We start from the raw sequence: 17,935 nt of genomic DNA, 5'->3' as shown, positions 1-17,935 counted from the left end.
ATCATTCCCCCATGGGTACCTTTCTTCTACCGGTGCCCCACCCTCCACATCCCTTTTCAGCTTCCTTTTGCATGTTGTCTATTGAAAACTCTTTGTGAGCAGAGAGTGTATTTCCCCCTTGCATTTGTATTACTAGCACTTCACACAGTGCCTGGAACATAGTAGGCATTTAGTAAATGCTTATTAAAAACATGGCAAGACCTCTGTGAACTGATGCAAAGTGAAGTGAGAAGAACTGGGAGATCATTGTGCATAGTAATAGAAATGTTGTAATGATGATCAGCTGTGAAAGACTTGGCTACTTTGATCAATACAAGGATCCAGGATAATTCCAAAGAACTCATAATGGAAAAATGCTTTCCACATCCAGAGAGAGAACTGAACTCTTGAGTGCAAATTGAAGTATACTTTTCTCACTTTCTTTATTTTTCTTGCTTTTAAAAAATATATATAGCTAATTCTAAGAATATGTTTTGCATGATTTCACATATATAATTGAGATCATGTTGCTTGCCTTCTCAGTGGGTGAGACAGGGGGTTGGGAGGGAGGGAGAGAATTTGGAACTCAAAATTTAAAAAGAAAATAACGATAAATAAATAATAAAATGTCAAAGCTTATTGATTGAGTAATTGAACCAAAGTTAAAAATGATATCATCTCAGCCAAATTTTCTTGAATTTCAATCTTAAGCACTGTGGCCTTTCCCAGATGAAGGGCTTCCATAACCATCTGTTTATGTTGAAGAAGCCTGTCTGTCCTGACCTTCCTGCTTCTGATGGTCATGATGCTGTCCATGGTGACCACTGTCTTCTCAGGCAGCAGAGGAGGAAAAGGGAACCCTAATTCATTTCTTAATTCTTATTAATTCATTTATTTCTCATTAAAATGTGTGCTCCTTGGGGCAGCTAGGTGGTGCAGTGGATAGAGCACCGGCCCTGGATTCAGAAGGACCTGAGTTCAAATCTGGCCTCAGACACTTGACACTTACAAGCTGTGTGACCCTGGGCAAGTCACTTAACCCCAATTGCCTCACTTTAAAAAAAAAAAGTGTGCTCCTTGAGAGTAGGGAGTACTTCATTTTTTTTGTATTTGTATTCCAGGATCCAGCGAAGTGCCTGGCACATAGTAGGTCAGCTGTTTATTAATTGCTTGGCTGAGAATATCTGTTACCCAGGCTCTGCTAATGAGTAAAGGACCAGGTGTGGGAACTGGATGGGTGGTACAGCAGGTGTGAGCTTTGGTTCTCAGGATTAGCTGGTGAAGCACACAGGAGAGTCATGCTCCATAGCATTAATGTGGCCCAGACGCATGAGGATGGAGGCTGATTATAATAAGGCATGCATGGTCTGAGCACAGAGTTGGACCAGGAGTGTGATAACCCCTGTGCCTAATGGCTCAAAAGAAGTCAAATGGTAAAACACAGGCATACCTCATTTTATTGTGCTTTGTTTTATTGCACTTTGCAGATATTGATTTTTTTTTTACAGATTGAAGGTTTGTGGCAACCCTATGTAGAGCAAGTTGTATTAACGCTATTTTTCCAACCACATGTGCTTACATCTCTATGTCACATTTTATTTTTGTTTTTGTTTTTAGTGAGGCAATGGGGGTTAAGTGACTTGCCCAGGGTCACACAGCTAGTAAGTGTTAAGTGTCTGAGGCCAGATTTGAACCCAGGTACTCCTGACTCCAGGGCCGGTGCTCTATCCACTGTGCCATCTAGCTGCCTCTGTGTCACATTTTGGTAATTCTCACAATATTGCAAACTTTTTCATTATTATTATTATAACTGTTATGGTAATCTGTGATAAGTCATCTTTGATGTTACTATGTTATTATTTTGGGGTGACATGAACTATGCCCATATAAGACAGTGAACTTAATTGATAAATGTGTGTTCTGACTGCTTCATTAACCATCCATTCCCCAGTCTTTCTCCCTCTCCTTGGGCCTCCCTATTCCATGAGACACAACAATATTGAAATTAGGCCTCTAAGTGTACAAGTGAAAGGAAGAGTCAATTGATGCAGTAAACATCATTGTTGTCTTATTTTAAGAAAGTGCCACAACTATTGATGAAACATACTATCCACCTCCAAAGAAAGAACTGATATTGATGGAACACAGACTGAAGTATGCTATTTTCATTTTCTTTCATTGTTTTCTTTTAATCAAGTTTTCTCGTACAAAATGACAAATACGGTAATGTTTTGCATAATTGCATATGTATAACCCATATTTGGTTCCATACTGCCTCAGAAAGGGAGGAGGGGAGGGAGAGAAGGAAGGATAAAAATTGGAACTGTGACAAGTAAAATCTAATGTGTGTGTCCTTACCTGCCCCCCCCCCCCAGTGTGTGTGTGTGTGTGTGTGGGGGGGGGACTAGCTAGGATTTACTTATAAATTAGAAACTTCAGCAACAGTGTTTGAGCCTTAAGCATTTATTAAAGTTTATTAGAAGTTAGTAAAGGAGTTCAGAAAGATAGCCAAAGCCTATCTACCCTAGGGTTCAGAATCGATTCCTTCTTCCCTTCGCTACCAGCCAGAGGTTTCAGAAGGAAAGAGGCCAGAGCTAGGGAGTCAGCCTCCCTTTCTACTTCCTGTCTTCCTCCCTGGAAGGGGCCATCCTTCAAGCTGATTGGTTGAGGGTGATCTTGTGTTGATGTCGTAGTCCACAGCCTTGAGAACAACACCCCGCTCAGGGCCAGCCAGGTGTGGTCTTGATTTAATTAACCTTAAGTAGGTTCTCAGTCAGTCACACTCAGTTCAATCAATTCTAAATCAGTCTTCAGGTGGGGCTCCTGGGCACCTGCCAAATCCCATTATTTTCTCACAGAACTCAAAACTAAATAAAATAAAAATGTTTTATTAAAAATTACTTGAAAGGGCAGCTAGGTGGTACAGTGGATAGAGCACCAGCCCTGGATTCAAGAGGACCTGAGTTCAAATCCAGCCTCAGACACTTGACACTTATTAGCTGTGTGACCCTGGGCAAGTCACTTAACCCTCATTGCCCCTCCAAAAAAAAATAAATAAAATTTTTAAAAAATTACTTGAAATAAAAATGCTTTTAAAGAATAAAAAATAAAGTGCCACAGACACCTCAACCTTCAGCAAGCACCCCTTTCCTTCCAAAACTGCCTTGTTTCATTTTGAAGATATGCTACATATATTAATATATGTATGTGGCATTTCCCATATTAGAAGGGAGCCTTCATGAGGACAGGTCTTTTTAATTTTTGTCTCTGTATCCCTGGTAATTAACATAATGAATGGCATAGAGTAGGTATATCATAAATGCTTGTTCAATGATGTCTATTTGGAGCCATAAGGAAGCTCAGCTCATCTGGTCTGACAGATTGTCCCTTCCCTCTGCCCTCTCTCCAAGGAACATTGTGAAATCTGTCATTGATAAGCCAGTGAGCTCCACTTTGGGGCAAAATACTTGTGTGCATTGAAAAAGGGAGGCCTGGTGATTACTAAGAGCTAGTGTGGGATAATGAATTTATTAAGTATTTATTAAGCTTATTACTTTATTACATGAGTTTTTATTTGGCGCTTACTATGTGCACTTGTTCTTAATGAGGAGATAATTTTGTTTTGTTTTGTTTTGTTTTTTAGTGAGGCAATTGGGGTTAAGTGACTTGCTCTGGGTCACACAACTAGTAAGTATTAAGTGTCTGAGGCTCCATTTGAACTCAGGTCCTCCTGACTCCAGGGCCGGTGCTCTATCCACTGCGCCACCTAGCTGCCCCTGAGGAGATAATTTTGTTGTTCATTTTCAGCCATGCCAAACTCTTTGTGACCCCATTTGGGGTTTTCTTGGCAGAGATACCTGAGTGTTTTCCCATTTCCTTCTCCAACTCATTTTACAGAGGAGGAAACTCAGGCAAATAGGGTGAAGTGACTTGTCTAGGGTCACACAGCTAGTAAGTATCTGAGGTTGGTTTTGAACTCAGGAAAATGAGTGAGTCATCTACTTCACCACCTAGCTGCCCCAGTGGTGGCAAAAGCGGGGGGGGGGGGGCAACTTGGTCATGAAAGTTGACTTTCCTTATCCAGATACTACTTTACAGTCAATAGTTGTAGTCCCAAACTAGAGGGGGCAGGGTGAACAGGAGAATATGGCTGTGAGGCCTGACTGTCTGGAATGAAGTGAACCTTGGCTGGGCCTTTTTTTGAAATGTTGTTCTCGAAGAGGTAGTCACCAGTTGGGGGGCGGGGGCGGGGACAGGGAAGAGGCCAGAATAGAAGTTTATTCAGAATGGGAAAGTGATGGGCAAAGAAGGCCAGCGTCCAGAGTGGGAGTGTTAGGCCATGGGGAGAGACTAACCTTTTTCATTTTTCACAGGGTTGAAAGATTAAGGGAATGCTGTAAACATATACCTAGATTTCAGATTTCTAGATTCTAGATTTCTAGAATACCTAGATTTCAGCAAAGCATTTCATAGTCACTTATGCTATTAGTGTGGAAAAGATGGAGACATTTGAGCAAAAGAATAGCATTGGATTACTCTATTAATAGCTGTATGATATATCAAATTCGAACTCAGGTACTCCTGACTCCAGGGCCAGTGTTCTATCCACTGCACCACCTAGCTGCCCCTACGACAATTTTCAACATTCATTTTTTGGAAAGATTTTGAGTTCCAAATTTTTCTCCCTCCCTTTCTCCCCTCTCCTTCCTCCAGATAGCAAGCAATCCAGTATACATTTTACACATACAATCATGTAAAACATTTCCATATTACTCACATTGTGAAAGAAGAATAAGAACAAAAGGGAAAAATCACACAAAGAAAACGAAGTGAAAATAGCATTCTTCGATCTGCATCCAGATTCTACAGTTCTTTTTTCTGGATGTGGAAAGCATTTTCCATCATGAGTTTTTTGGAATTGTCTTGGATCATTGTATTGCTGAGAAGACTAAGTCTATCACAGTTGATCATCACACAGTGTTGCTGTTACTCTGTACAGTGTTCTCCTGGTTCTGCTCACTTCACTCAGCATCAGTGCACTTAAGTCTTTCCAGGTTTTTCTGAAATCTGCCTGCTCATCGTTTCTTAAAGCATAATAGTATTCTATTACATTCATATACCACAACTTGTTCAGTCATTCTCAAGTAGTAATTTGTAATGGCTCCTTGTCAATTTGGATAAAGGTCAGTCAACAAACATTTATTAAGTGCCTACTCTGTACTAAGCATTGTACTAAGTGTTGGGGATACAAGTAAGAAAGACGGTCCCTTATGACTGCTTGCATCCTAAACGGTAGAAAGCTGGGGTGTGTGTGTGTGTGCGTGCGTGTGTGTGTGTGTGTGTGTGTGTGTGTGTGTGTGTGTGTGTGTGTGTGTGTGTGTGTACCCAGAATGGAGCTATGATGGAAAAGTTCAAAGGAGTGTAGTCTATTGAGAAAAGAAGAAATGGGTAGCCTGGATAACCTTCTTAAATGGAGCTTTGGGGAGCAACAGAGGGTACTGGGAGGGGAGACAGGGGGGGTTGAGAGAGGGGAGTAGGTACCACTGCTGATGAGATCTTGCAGAATGATGAGGTTTTTTTTTTTTTTTTTCCGGGGCAATTTGGGTTAAGTGACTTGCCCAGGGTCACACAGCTAGTAAGTGTTAAGTGTCTGAGGCAGGATTTGAACTCAGGTACTCCTGAATCTAGGGCCTGTGCTCTATCCACCGTGCCATCTAGCTGCCCATGATGAGGTTCTTAATGATAAGGTTCCTAGGGGCGTGATATAGAAGTCTTTCTTTAGGGAAATGTTGAAGGAATCCATCCTTGGCCTAACATTCTCATCATTGACTTAGAGGAAGGCAGAAACAGTATGCCTATTACATTTGTAGATGACATAAAGCTAGGAGGAACAGCTAACATGTGAGGGGTAACAAAACCAGGACCCAAAAGTATTTTAGACTAAATCTAATAAGATGAACTTTGATAGGAATGAATGTAAAGTCTTGCACTTGGGTTAAAAAAAAATCTACTTTACCAAGTGCAGGATGGCGGTAGGTATGGTTGGATAGTTAACTATTCTTGTGGAAAAAAGATACGGAGCGTCTGGTGGACGATGACCTCCATGTGATTCGACAGAATGACATAATAGCCAATAAATCTAATGTGATTTTAGGCTGTGTTAAGAGAAGGTCAATGTCTAGAATGTAAAAGAGGCCATAATCCAGTGGTAAATGCTTAGCAAAACATCTCTCTGAAGTATGACACACTTTTCAGTTTAATTTGCATTATTATCATTTTCTCCATCCCCTTCTTAAGTCTAGACAATCAGCAAAACAATGAATCAAGCCATGATTTGTAGTGTTTGCCAATTTCCCAGGCGTCGATGCAATGTAAATGAAAATTTAACAATCGACTTGGGAGCCAGTTGGTCCCAGAACACCCCTCTGAAATTCCTCTAGAATACTTTATCTTGGTCAAGATATTGTTATGGGGCACCTTAGTTTAGGAAGGACATTGGGATATGTTCAGAACAGTATTCCCAGGATTGCAAGGGGATTAAATACCAAGGATTACTTGTAGCAAATGGGGATGTTTAGCTTAGAGACAGTTATGGTTAAAGCTCTGAGTCTGGAGTCAGAAAGACTCATTCAAATTTGGCCACAGAATCTTATTAGCTGTGTGACCCTGGGCAAGTCACTTGACCTTTGACAGTCTCAGTTTCCTCATTTGTAAAGTACAACTCCCGGGATTGTTGGGGCAGACTCCTCTTCCTGAGTTCAGATCCAGCCTTACACACTTACTAGCTGTGTAACCCTGGGCAACTCACTTCACCCTGTTTGTCTCAGTTTCCTCATCTGTAAAATGAGCTGGAGAAGGAAATCGCAAACCATTCCAGTGCCTTTGCCAAGAAAACCCCAGATGGGTTCACAGAGAGTTGGACATGACTGAACAACCCATGATTGTTGTAAGAAGAAAAGTGAGAATATTTGTCGTGTTTTTACAAACTTTAAAGTGCTCTATAAATCCTAGTTATCATTATCTCACCTTGGGTGTAGGGAGGAAGGTCATAATAACTGTATTCAAGTATTTGCAAAGAGGTTTGGTCTGTTTGGTCCCTGAAGGAAGGAGTAGGAGCAATGGATAAAATTATCACTGAGGCAGATTTAAGCCTCCCTTTAAGCTTGTTGTAAGGAAAAACGTCTAACCTCTGGAACTATCTGAAAAGTGGAAGCGCCTGCTTCAGGAGGTGGTGGACTCCATCACTGATGGTTTCCAAGAAGAGGATGGAATACTGTAGAACAATTGGTATCAAACTCAAATAGAAACAAATCCCTGCTGGCTCTGTATTGCCTTAGAAAACCACAAATGATATTATCTATGTCATATTGTATTTATGCATTTTGTAAACAAATTACATTTTAATCTGATTCTTCTGTGCTGGATTTTATGGGCCAAGCCTCTACTCTGAATTTCTGCTCTGCCTGGTTTCAGCTCCATGGAACAAGGCCCCTACCCTTGGTGTACCCCCTGACATCCCCCTACTTGCTTTCCTACTTCCTTTTGTATGTTGTCTCACTCCATTATATTGTAAGTTCCTTGAGGGAAGGGACTGTGTTTTTATTAATTGTATCTCCATCACTTAGCACAGTGCCTTGCATGTAGTAGGTACTTAATAAATATTTACTGGATTGGATTGAATAGTTCATCTTTCTGCTGCAGAGGATTCCTGTTAAGTTTGTACCTGTTGGCTTTGGAAGTCCCTTTCAGATCTGAGAGTCTCTGATTCTAGAGTTCTATCTCCAGGCAAAAAATCAAATTCTCTTTTTGACATAGCACAGCAGCCTCCTTGTAGAGAAAGCTGTTTTAGCAGAAATGCTCTGAGGGGCTCTGCTGACCTTCCATCAGAATTGCTCATTCTGGGAAAACCTGTTTAGTTCTCCTAGAATTGATACTCAATTCTGTTTCTCCTGAATATACAGAGTCTGATTATGTAATAAGTGTGTATTATACATTTGGTACAAAGGCTAGAGCCCTGCACCTAGAACTCAGGAAGATCTGAGTTCAAATTCAACCTCAAAACACTTACTAGCTGTGTGACTCTGGTCAAGTCACTTAACTTCAACCTTCCTCAGTTTTCTTACTTGTAAAAATGGGGCTAATAAATAGTACCTACTTTGCAGGGTTGTTGTGAGGATCAAATGAGAAATTTTAAAGATGTTTTGCAAACCTCAAAGTGATACATAAATGCTATTATTACTTGGAGCCCAACATCCTCATTAGGTAGGGAGTGAAAATATCATCATTCATATTTTACAGAAGAGGAAACCAAAGCTCAGAGTGGTTAAATCACTTACCCAGGGTCACACAGCTAGCAAGTATCAAGGTCTAGAAAAAAAGGTGACATGTCTAAGAGTGACCTGATTTCTTATTATCTCTAATTATGAATTGTTATGTTTTATATACTATATAATAATATAACCATTCTTATTAACATATTGTTAATGATACATAGCACTATACATTATTGTAATTATCTAATTATTCTCATTATCTCTCCCCTTCCTTCTTAGGACTTTGGCAGCCTGAGGTCAGTTACCTCCCGGTGTGATCTGAAGGCAAATCTCCTCAAAAACGGTTGTGGAGGGGAACTCGAGAGCCCAGAGAGCAACATCACTGTCCTGAAGAACCTTCCTCTGAGCATCAAGGGTTCCAGCGCCTCTCATGCGGACGTCATTCAGATGACACCCCAGAAGATTGCCATGAATCTTCGGCCTGGTGAGTTGCCCTGGACCAGGAAGACATGAGTTAGTTGGGTGAGGGTGTGGGTGGGAAGTAGGGAATGATAAGAGTGGGAGGTGGGTTTTTTTTCTTCTAATTTTCATATGGGAAGATATTGGTATTCTCAATTCCAGGTTAATGGAATGACTTTCATTTTAAGGAAAAATGATACGTCTTTGGAAAACAGATTATAATTGTTTTAGTCAGCACATTCTGTTCTGAGGTTGTTGTTTGTCCTTTGTTCTAGAAGAGGTAATAATGACATCGGGGTGATGTCATGACTTATACTGAATTGGATTCAAGTGAAGGAGAGCTGTGTAAGGTCACCAGTCTTACTCTCCTATAGAACCATATGGGTCCAGCAGAAAGATATATTATCAGGACACCTGGAGATGGCTCTGGATGTTTAAGGCATTTGGGGTTAAGTGACTTGCCCAGGGTCACACAGCTAGTTAAGTGAGATCAGATTGAACTCACATCCTCCTGACTCTGGCCATTCAGTGCTCTATCCACTGTGACACCTAGCTTTCTCACTTCCATTCTCAGGTAGCAGGATTACAAAGGGGGCACACTGTCATGCCCAGGGCCTGGCATATACTTGGGTCTGGAAACACATTTTTAAATTTGTCATTCCTTTCAATGGAATGTCTGCTCTTTGAAATCAGGGACATTTTGTCATTGTCTTTCCATTCCTAGTACCTCGCACATAGTAGGTGCTTGATTCATCTTTGTTGGATTGTGTTGGATAGGATTTTCTTAGACCAATTTCACAAAATTCTGTGGAGCCTGGCATAATTTTCTAATAATAATTGTTCATATTTATGTAAAATGTTTACAGTTTGTAAGGTGTTTTTGAGGTAGGCAGCACAAAGATGATTACTCCCATTTTACAGTTAAGTCAGCAAACATTAGGGGGCAGCTAGGTGGCACAGTGGATAAAGCACTGAACCTGGATTCAGGAGGACCTGAGTTCAAATCCAGCCTCAGACACTTGACACTTACTAGCTGTGTGACCCTGGGCAAGTCACTTAACCTCCAGAGCCCTGAAAAAAAAAAAGTCAGCAAACATTTATCAAGTGCCTACTATGTGCCAGATTGCTGTGCTCAGCATTGAGGAGACAAAGAAGAAAAGTGATAACAGTCTTTGCCCTCAAGGAACTCACAGTCTAATTGGGGAGACAACATGCAAACAACTACTTATAAACATAGATCAATACTGGATATATTGGAAATAATCAACAGAAGGCAACACTAGCATTATGCAGGGTCAGCAAAGGCTTATTGGAGGCCCTTGATGGTACAGTGGATAGAGTATTGGACTTTGAGTCAGGAAGACCTGAATTCAAATTTGGACTCAAACAGCATCTGGGTTATCCTGGGCAAGTCACTTTCTGTTTGCCTTAGATACTTCTACTGTGTAATGGGGAAAATAATAGCACCTACATTAAGGGTTTGTTGTGAGGATAAAGTGAGATAATATTTGCAAAGCACTTAGCCCAGTGCCTAGAATATACAAAGGAGGTGCTCTATGAATGTTTATTCCCTTTCCTTCCCCAAATGGTAGGGCTTTAACTGAGACTTGAGGGAAGCCAGGAGGTCAGATGAGGAAACTGAGGTTCACTGAGTTTAAAGGACTTACCTAGTGTCACACAGCTGGCAAATATCAGTGTTTGGGCTTATCTTGAGAGGAGCAGGTTACATGTGATGGAGTGGCATGCAGTGTAAGAGGCCTGGCCTGAGTATCACTGTCCTAGAAGATTGTATTGAGGTCAAGGGAGATATTCTTGCCTGAAAATCCCAGGATTATATGCTCACTCTCTACCTCTACCCTTCTCTATGCATATGCCCCAGTGTCTAGGATGTCCCTTTAAAAACTGCCTCAGTTTCCTAGTCTGCAAAGGTGAAAGAGCTGGACTCAGTTTGTCTCTTTTTTTTTTTCGGGGCAATTAGGGTTAAGTGACTTGCCCAGGGTCACACAGCTAGTCAGTGTCAAGTGTCTGAGGCTGGATTTGAACTCAGGTCCTCCTGCATCCAGGGCCGGTGCTCTATCCACTGTGCCACCTAGCTGCTCAGTTATCTCTTAAGGTCCCATGAAACTCTCCTGAGTTCCCCAGTGAGGCTATTCAGAGACAACTTCCTTCTGAAGTCTTCTGTATCATCCCTTCTTCCCTTCCTCTCCCTCATCCTTTGCCACCTCCCATCCATGTTTACCCACAAAGAAACTCTTCTACTTTATTAAGCACAGAGGCCATTTGTTTTGAGCTCTCTCTTCTCTCCTCTCTTATACCTCAAAATCCCTTGACAGCCCCCCTATTCTCTTCCTTTTTGCTCTCTTGTCTCTGATGAAGACAGAGACAGGATGCTTTTTTTGTTTGTTTGCGGGGCAATGGGGGTTAAGTGACTTGCCCAGGGTCACACAGCTAGTAAGTGTCAAGTGTCTGAGGCTGGATTTGAACTCAGGTCCTCCTGAATCCAGTTCCAGTGCTCTATCCACTGTGCCACCTAGCTGCTCAGTTGTCTCTTAAGGTCCCATGAAATTCTCCTGAATTCTCCAGTGAGGCTATTCACACAGCTAGTATTGTTAAGTGTCTGAGGCCGGATTTGAACTCAGGTCCTCCTGAATGCAGGGCCGGTGTTTTATACACTGCGTCACCTAGCTGCCCCAGGACTCTTCTTCCTAAGGTTAACTCCTCTCCCTGGGCCCTTGATTCCATATTCTCCCATTTACTTTGTCATTTGTTCCCTATCAATTATGCCCTTATTCTCAAATCTTCACTCTCAAACCCTTCTCTGAAGAGCCTGTCTCACCCATCACAAAAAACCCTTTATTCCTTGTTATCCCTTCAAAAACATCTCTTTGCCCGCAGGAGATCTTGGTTCTCTACAAGGTTCCCTTTTTTCCCTTCCAATATATCAGCCTTTTTCTTTTCCTAAAAGCCAAGGAAGGTGCTTGACTGGGCCTAGCTGTTTCTATAACTTCTGTTGACCTCTGGCCATGGCTTCCTGCTCAGTTAAGGCCTACTCACGTGGAGTCTCCATCTGTCAGAATTAATGATGTCTCAATGCCTTCTGAGTCACCCCACCCCACCCTACAGACAATCCACCTGAGCTGACTGCTGGATCCTTGAGTCTCCTTTCTTTCTAAGCTGTGGCTACGTAAACCTTTTGATGACAGTTGAATGACCTATGAGCATCTTGTTTTGTTCTAATACTTAACCTACACTACTCAGGGGGTAACCTGGAGTCAGGCCCAGCCCATCACAGCCAAACTCCTAAAAAAGTCCTCTCCCCTCAGACAGCTGATTGTCTCCCTTTCTTCTCCCACACTCTCCAATCCCTTGAAGCCTGGTTTCAGTCATCTTCACCCAAATGAACCTGCTTTCTACAGCATTACTGGTGATCTCTTACTTGCAAAATCCAATGGCCTATTTTTAGACTTGATCCTTTTGCTCTCAGCAGTGTCTGACATCATTGACCAGCTTCTTCTCCTGAGAATTCTGAGGTTTGCAAAGCACAGATTATCTCATTTTTATCCTAAGAACAACCCCATCATGTAATCTAGATATTGTTATGTGCATTTTCCAGGTGGGGAAATTAAAGCTCAGAGTGGTTAAACTGCCTGGGGTCACATAGCCAGTGTCAAAAGCTGGATTCGAATTCTGCTCTTCCCAGTTCCAAGTCCGGCACCCTAACCACTAAGCCACAAAATGAAATCTTTCAAAACAGAAAAATCTTTTCTTTATATAAGACCCTAGTGCCTCTTAAGCTGAACAGCACTAAATGAAGCTTCAGGTGCAGGTAGGAGCCGAGATAGATACAGAGGTACAGAGAGGACAACTGGCAGGGAAGGAAAGGCTGTTTAGAGGAGAGGGGGCTAGATCCAGAAGGATTCTTCAGTCTGAAAAGGGGAAGCCTAAGATCAGGGTATATTAGCCTTCGGTAAGGAATTCTATCCATTAATCAACAAACACTAATTAAGTGCCTGTTATGTGCCAGGAGCTATTCTGACAAAAAGGAAACTGTTCCTGACCTAACTGGATGGGATGATCTTGGACTTATCAATCAGCCATATAAATTCAGAAGTTGAGAGGCAGCATTGGATAGTAAATACCATTCTGGGTTTGAAGTTAAGAAGACCTGTAGGGGCGGCTAGGTGGCGCAGTGGATAAAGCACTGGCCCTGGATCCAGGAGGACCTGAGTTCAAATCTAGCCTCAGACACTTGACACTAGCTGTGTGACCTTGGGTAAGTCACTTAACCCTCATTGCCCTGCAAAACAAAACAACAAAATAAGACCTGTGCTCCAATGCTGCCTCCTCACGTTAGCTGTGTGAACACAGCAAGCTACTTGATCGCCCTGTGCCTCAGTTTCCCTCTCTGTAAAATGGAAATAACAGTAACCTATAGTAGATACCTCACAGGCTCATTATGAGGCTCAAATGTATGCAAAGTGCCTTCTAAATCTTAAATCATACTGTAAATAGTGGTTTTAGCTATTATCAATAATAAATAACAGAAGTAAATGGCATTCAAAGAAGCTAGAAAACATTGGCTTTTGGACAAATAAGGGAATGCAGTCATGACGAAGGTATCAGCATGTTGGAGGGATGATAGCTTGCAGTTAACCCATTAAAAACAATTTAATTATGAATTAATAAATAGTTAAAAATGATGATACAATAAACATTTATTAAGTGCCTACTATGTGCCAGGCACAGCGTTGAGTGCTGGAGAGATAAATAAGAAAAAGAAAGAGTCTACCCTCAAGCTGCTTACAATCTAATAGGGGAAGATGGTACACAAAAGGAAGCTGAAAGAGGTAGACAGGAGAGAGCCTGAATATACCCTGTCCTTGGGCAGGATGAAGCTGGATTTATTTATTTATTTATTTGCGGGGCAGTGAGGGTTAAGTGACTTGCCCAGGGTCACACAGCTAGTGTCAAGTGTCTGAGGTCAGATTTGAATTCAGGTTCTCCTGAATCCAGGGCCAGTGCTTTACCACTGCGCCATCTAACTGCCCTGATGAAGGTAGATTTGAAATGAAGCAGAGCATCTGGTGGCATTTTGACCCTCCAGTTCTCCAATCAGAGGGCCAGAAGCAACTGAGGGTACTGATAATGATGAGACATGGGTAGCAAGGCTGAAGCCAATCTCCATGATGATAAGTTTTCTGGTGATGAGTTTTTCCTGGGCCTGGCGTCATGAAGTTGATGATGGAGTTGAAACCAAGCAGAATTGGTGGCAAATGAAATATTTTAACATGGAACATTTTAATTTGCAAAGGATATGAAAAGAGATTGCATATAAAACTTTGAATTTCTAATGTAGACAATTTTTAAAAAAATGTATATTAAATTTAATATAATAATAAAGTGCCATTCTTGTCAGTGTCCCCTGGTTAACTTCCTTCTGCTCTATTTTGTGTATCAAAAATCTCTTTGATGCTTTTATCTTTCTTTTCTTGTTTTTGTTTGTTTGTTTTTAAGTGAGCTCATTTAAGACAGTAACACTTTTCAGGGCAATTTCTCCGCTACAGAGGAAGGGCCTTGCTTCAATAAGGATTCTGTTGGATGTGCACAGTTGTGTTGGATTTATTCTCTGTTATGTTTTTTAAGAAGTATTCCTTTTGGTTTCCCCAAGGTTTACCAAAAGTACTTACTGAAAAAAATTGGGCAACCAGACTAACCAACTGCACTGTCAGCAGCCTTTGAGAAAGGTTTCTTTAAAAAAAAAATTTTAAAGCAAACAGAAAGTTAATGTTGTCTCAGAGTGAACCTGGAAGGAAAAAAGAAAAAATTTTCCCCAAACTTTAAGCAGGAAGAAGACAAAGTTTTAGAAGGCCTTAAGAAATTACATTAATTTTAGATTAAAATTTATATTAAAAAAACCTTTAAAAATTTAGAGGTGGTGCTAGAAAATCATTTAGAAAGCACTTCTTAAATCAAAACAATAGTTGTGAGGTCTGTCTCTGGTGTCTAAGGGCCTGGGAGAGAGTGGAAGGGCTGAGGTCCTGGAGAACAGTTAGGTTAGGGAGAAAGAGTGGAGTGGTACTACTATCCAAGATCCAGGCTGTTAACAGATAGACAGCTGAGCCAAAGCCAGTGCCGAGCTAGTTGGGCATAAAGTTGGGAAATAGTTCTGAGATCAGAAAGTCCTGAGGGTGGGGAGGAAGTAGACAGGAAAATACCCCACAGAGGTGGGGAATCTGAAGCACCAGGTGTTGACAATTCATCTTAAGCTAGGGATCATTGGCCTGCCATAGCATCTCTATGCATGTGGTGATCCAGTGCTGGCTGCATCCCCTTTTCCCTCCCCAGCCTTAACCATGCACTGGATCCTGAGTAACAGTGACAAAAATGTAAACATCAAGCCACCTCTTAAGCTCTTAGTCGATTTTACATAATGAAGTTGATACAATTAGGCCCTACAGGGAAAATCATCTCATTTTATATAGAAGGCAACTGAGGCTCAAAAATGAGCAGCACAGCGGAGAGAGTGGTAGGCCTAGCGTCAGGAAGAGTCATCTTCATGAGTTCAAATCCAGCCATACACACTTATTAGCTGTGTGACCCTGGACAAGTCACTTCACCCTGTTTGCCTCAGTTTCCTGATCTGTAAAAAGAGCTTAAGAAGGAAATGGCAAATCATTCCAGTATCTTTGCCAAGAAAACCCCAAATGGGATCATGGAGAAATGGGGTCATGACTGAAAATGAGTGAGTAACAACAATCAAGGTCAAAAAGGGTTAAATTATATGATCAAAGTCGCACTGGTGGCTGGAAGTTGTAGGATTGAAAGTTTAAAGCTAGAAGCTCTTTAGAGGCTTTTCAAATCCAGTCCCCTTATTTTATAGATAAGGTTATATGCCCGGGGTCGAATAAAAATTTCTCCAGTGAAAAGGAGTCTTGAGTGGGAAAAGTTTAAGAAGCCCTGGTCTAGAATATCTCCCTTCTTCCTTCACTGATGGTAGAATCACGATGAGTTATTCAAAGTTGTTTTTCTTTACATGTAACAATGTGACTGCCCTTTATATAAATTGTTCTCCTGATTGTTCTCACTTTATTATGTCAATTCATACTCTCCGAGATTCTCTGAAATGGTTTCTTGCATCATTAGGTCACAGTAATATTCCATTACACTCATATGGCTCAGTTTGTTCAGCCATAGGGAGGCAGAGTTTTGAATGGTCTATTTGGTGGGGCCGGTGCTTTATCGACCTGAGTTAAGTCTTTGTCCTCTCAGTCCCCAGAGACTGAGGTGGGATAGGGGAGAGTGTGCCCCACGCTATTGGTGGGAAATGTAAATAGTCCTTTGTAAAAACTAATTTATGTCAAGTGATTAAATGGAACTGTGCTGCTAGTAACTGGTGGCTGACAGTGGGGGCTTTAGAGAAGAGACAGCTTTCTCAAACTCCTCAGAGCACCCCCAGAACTCGGAGGAGCAGAGGCCCGGCTCTGGGATAGGGGGCCAGAACATATCCACTATGAGGGTTTTATAGATGATGTTTCCTCATCTGGAAAATGGGACTAATAATCCTAGTAATACCTACAAGTTGTTGTGAAGGAAGCATTTTGTAAACTATAATAAAGTTTTATGTAAATGTGAGTTGTTATTTGTTAGGGAAAATAGGAATCTATATCCATAACCATTTTGAGGCAGATATTGTCTGTCAGAGAAAAACCATGACTTCCCCATAATCTGCCTCAGAAACAATTGTGTTTTTTTTTAAATTATGAAGTTAAAACACCTCTAAAAAGTGCATTCCATGCACAGCAGAACGCACAAAAAAGAATTCTATATGAATCCATGCATCTCGACTTTATAACACTTGCTTTAAAAAAAAGTCTATAATTAATTCTACAGTTACTTTCAAAAACGATTCTGCATTTCTTTCTGAACATCCTTCTTTTTTCTTCTGTGAATTTCAAAAGAAAGTTTCAGTGGCCTGCTTTTTTTGGGGGGGTAGATGAAAGTTATTTTTCTTCACAGTGTTGCTAGCCTTTTATATAAATTGTTCTCTTGATTCTGCTCACTTTATTTTTTGTTAGTTCATACTACCCAAGATTCTCTGGAAAAATTTTTTAGGGGGCTGTAATATGCCCTATACCACATTCATATACCACAATTTGTTCATTTATTAGGAACAGATTTCTGAATGGACTATTTATCTGACTCTGTTCAGCAATCCTTTTGTTCTACATCAGTATTAAAACCCTGAATATCATCAGCTTTCTTTATAGTGGGACACACTCGATTCCATTAGACAGGAATCTAAACTTGGTTGAGTTGGGAAGAGAGCAATGTTGCAATCTCCAGTTTCCTTCCTGTAAGACTCAGCCCAAGATCCACCTTTTGCAGAAGGCAGTTCGTAATTCTCCCCCTTCTCTCAAGCTTGCAGTGCTTTTCCATCCAAAGTTGCCTTGTGTTTGCTTTGTAGCTGCCTTACATATGCCTATGTGTGTATGTGTTGCTTCCATAAGAATATAACTTCTTCAGGGGTGAGACTGGTTTGCCCTTGTATCGGAAGGTCTTAGCTCAGCACCAAGTACTTACTTAATAAATCCTTTTGCTTGTTTATTTGTTTGTTTTTTGGTGTGTTTTTTTTGGGGGGGGCAGTGAGGGTTAAGTGACTTGCCCAAGGTCACACAGCTGGTAAGTGTCAAGTGTCTGAGGCCAAATTTGAACTCAGGTCCTCCTGAATCCAGGGCCGGTGCTTTATCCATTGTGCCACGTAGCTGCCCCCTACTTAGTAAATCCTTAATAAAGGCTTGGTTGTTTGACAGAATTCAGTAGACCTGAGATCTAGTCCCAGCTCTCCTCCTCATTTGCTTTGTAAATCATTTCTTGATCCTCAGAGTTTTCTTCTGTGAATTGCAGAGGTTGGACCAGATCATCTCTAAGGTCCCTCCCACTAAAGATTTCTAAGAGTCTGCTTTTAGAATTCATAGGCTGGGAGGTGGCTAGGTGTCGAAGTGGATAAAGCACGGGCCCTGGATTCAGGAGTACCTGAGTTCAAATCTGGCCTCAGACACTTGACACTTACTAGCTGTGTGACCCTGGGCAAGTCACTTAACCCCCATTGTCCCGCTGGGGGGGGGGTGCGGAATTCATAGGCTGCAGAGCCAGGTGGCATTTTGGAGCTCATCCAGCCCCCCCCCCCACTTCATTTTACAGATAAGGAGAGTGGGGGCAAGGGA

The 17,935-nt window shown here is 41.4% G+C and overlaps 1 protein-coding gene across 1 annotated transcript in view; it reads left to right on the top strand.

Annotated features, from left to right (window-relative positions):
* Positions 1-17,935, top strand: part of ITGB5 (integrin subunit beta 5) — a 188,662-nt gene that overhangs the window by 33,993 nt on the left and 136,734 nt on the right. The window contains exon 3 of the mRNA XM_043997337.1: positions 8,532-8,736. Coding sequence (XP_043853272.1) covers positions 8,532-8,736 — 205 coding nt within the window. The remainder of the gene's footprint in view (positions 1-8,531; positions 8,737-17,935) is intronic.

Source organism: Dromiciops gliroides, chromosome 3 (genome assembly GCF_019393635.1).
Source record: "Dromiciops gliroides isolate mDroGli1 chromosome 3, mDroGli1.pri, whole genome shotgun sequence".
Lineage (NCBI taxonomy): Eukaryota > Metazoa > Chordata > Mammalia > Microbiotheria > Microbiotheriidae > Dromiciops > Dromiciops gliroides.
Note: the sequence above shows the minus strand (reverse complement) of the source record. Positions and strands in the feature narration are given on the sequence as shown.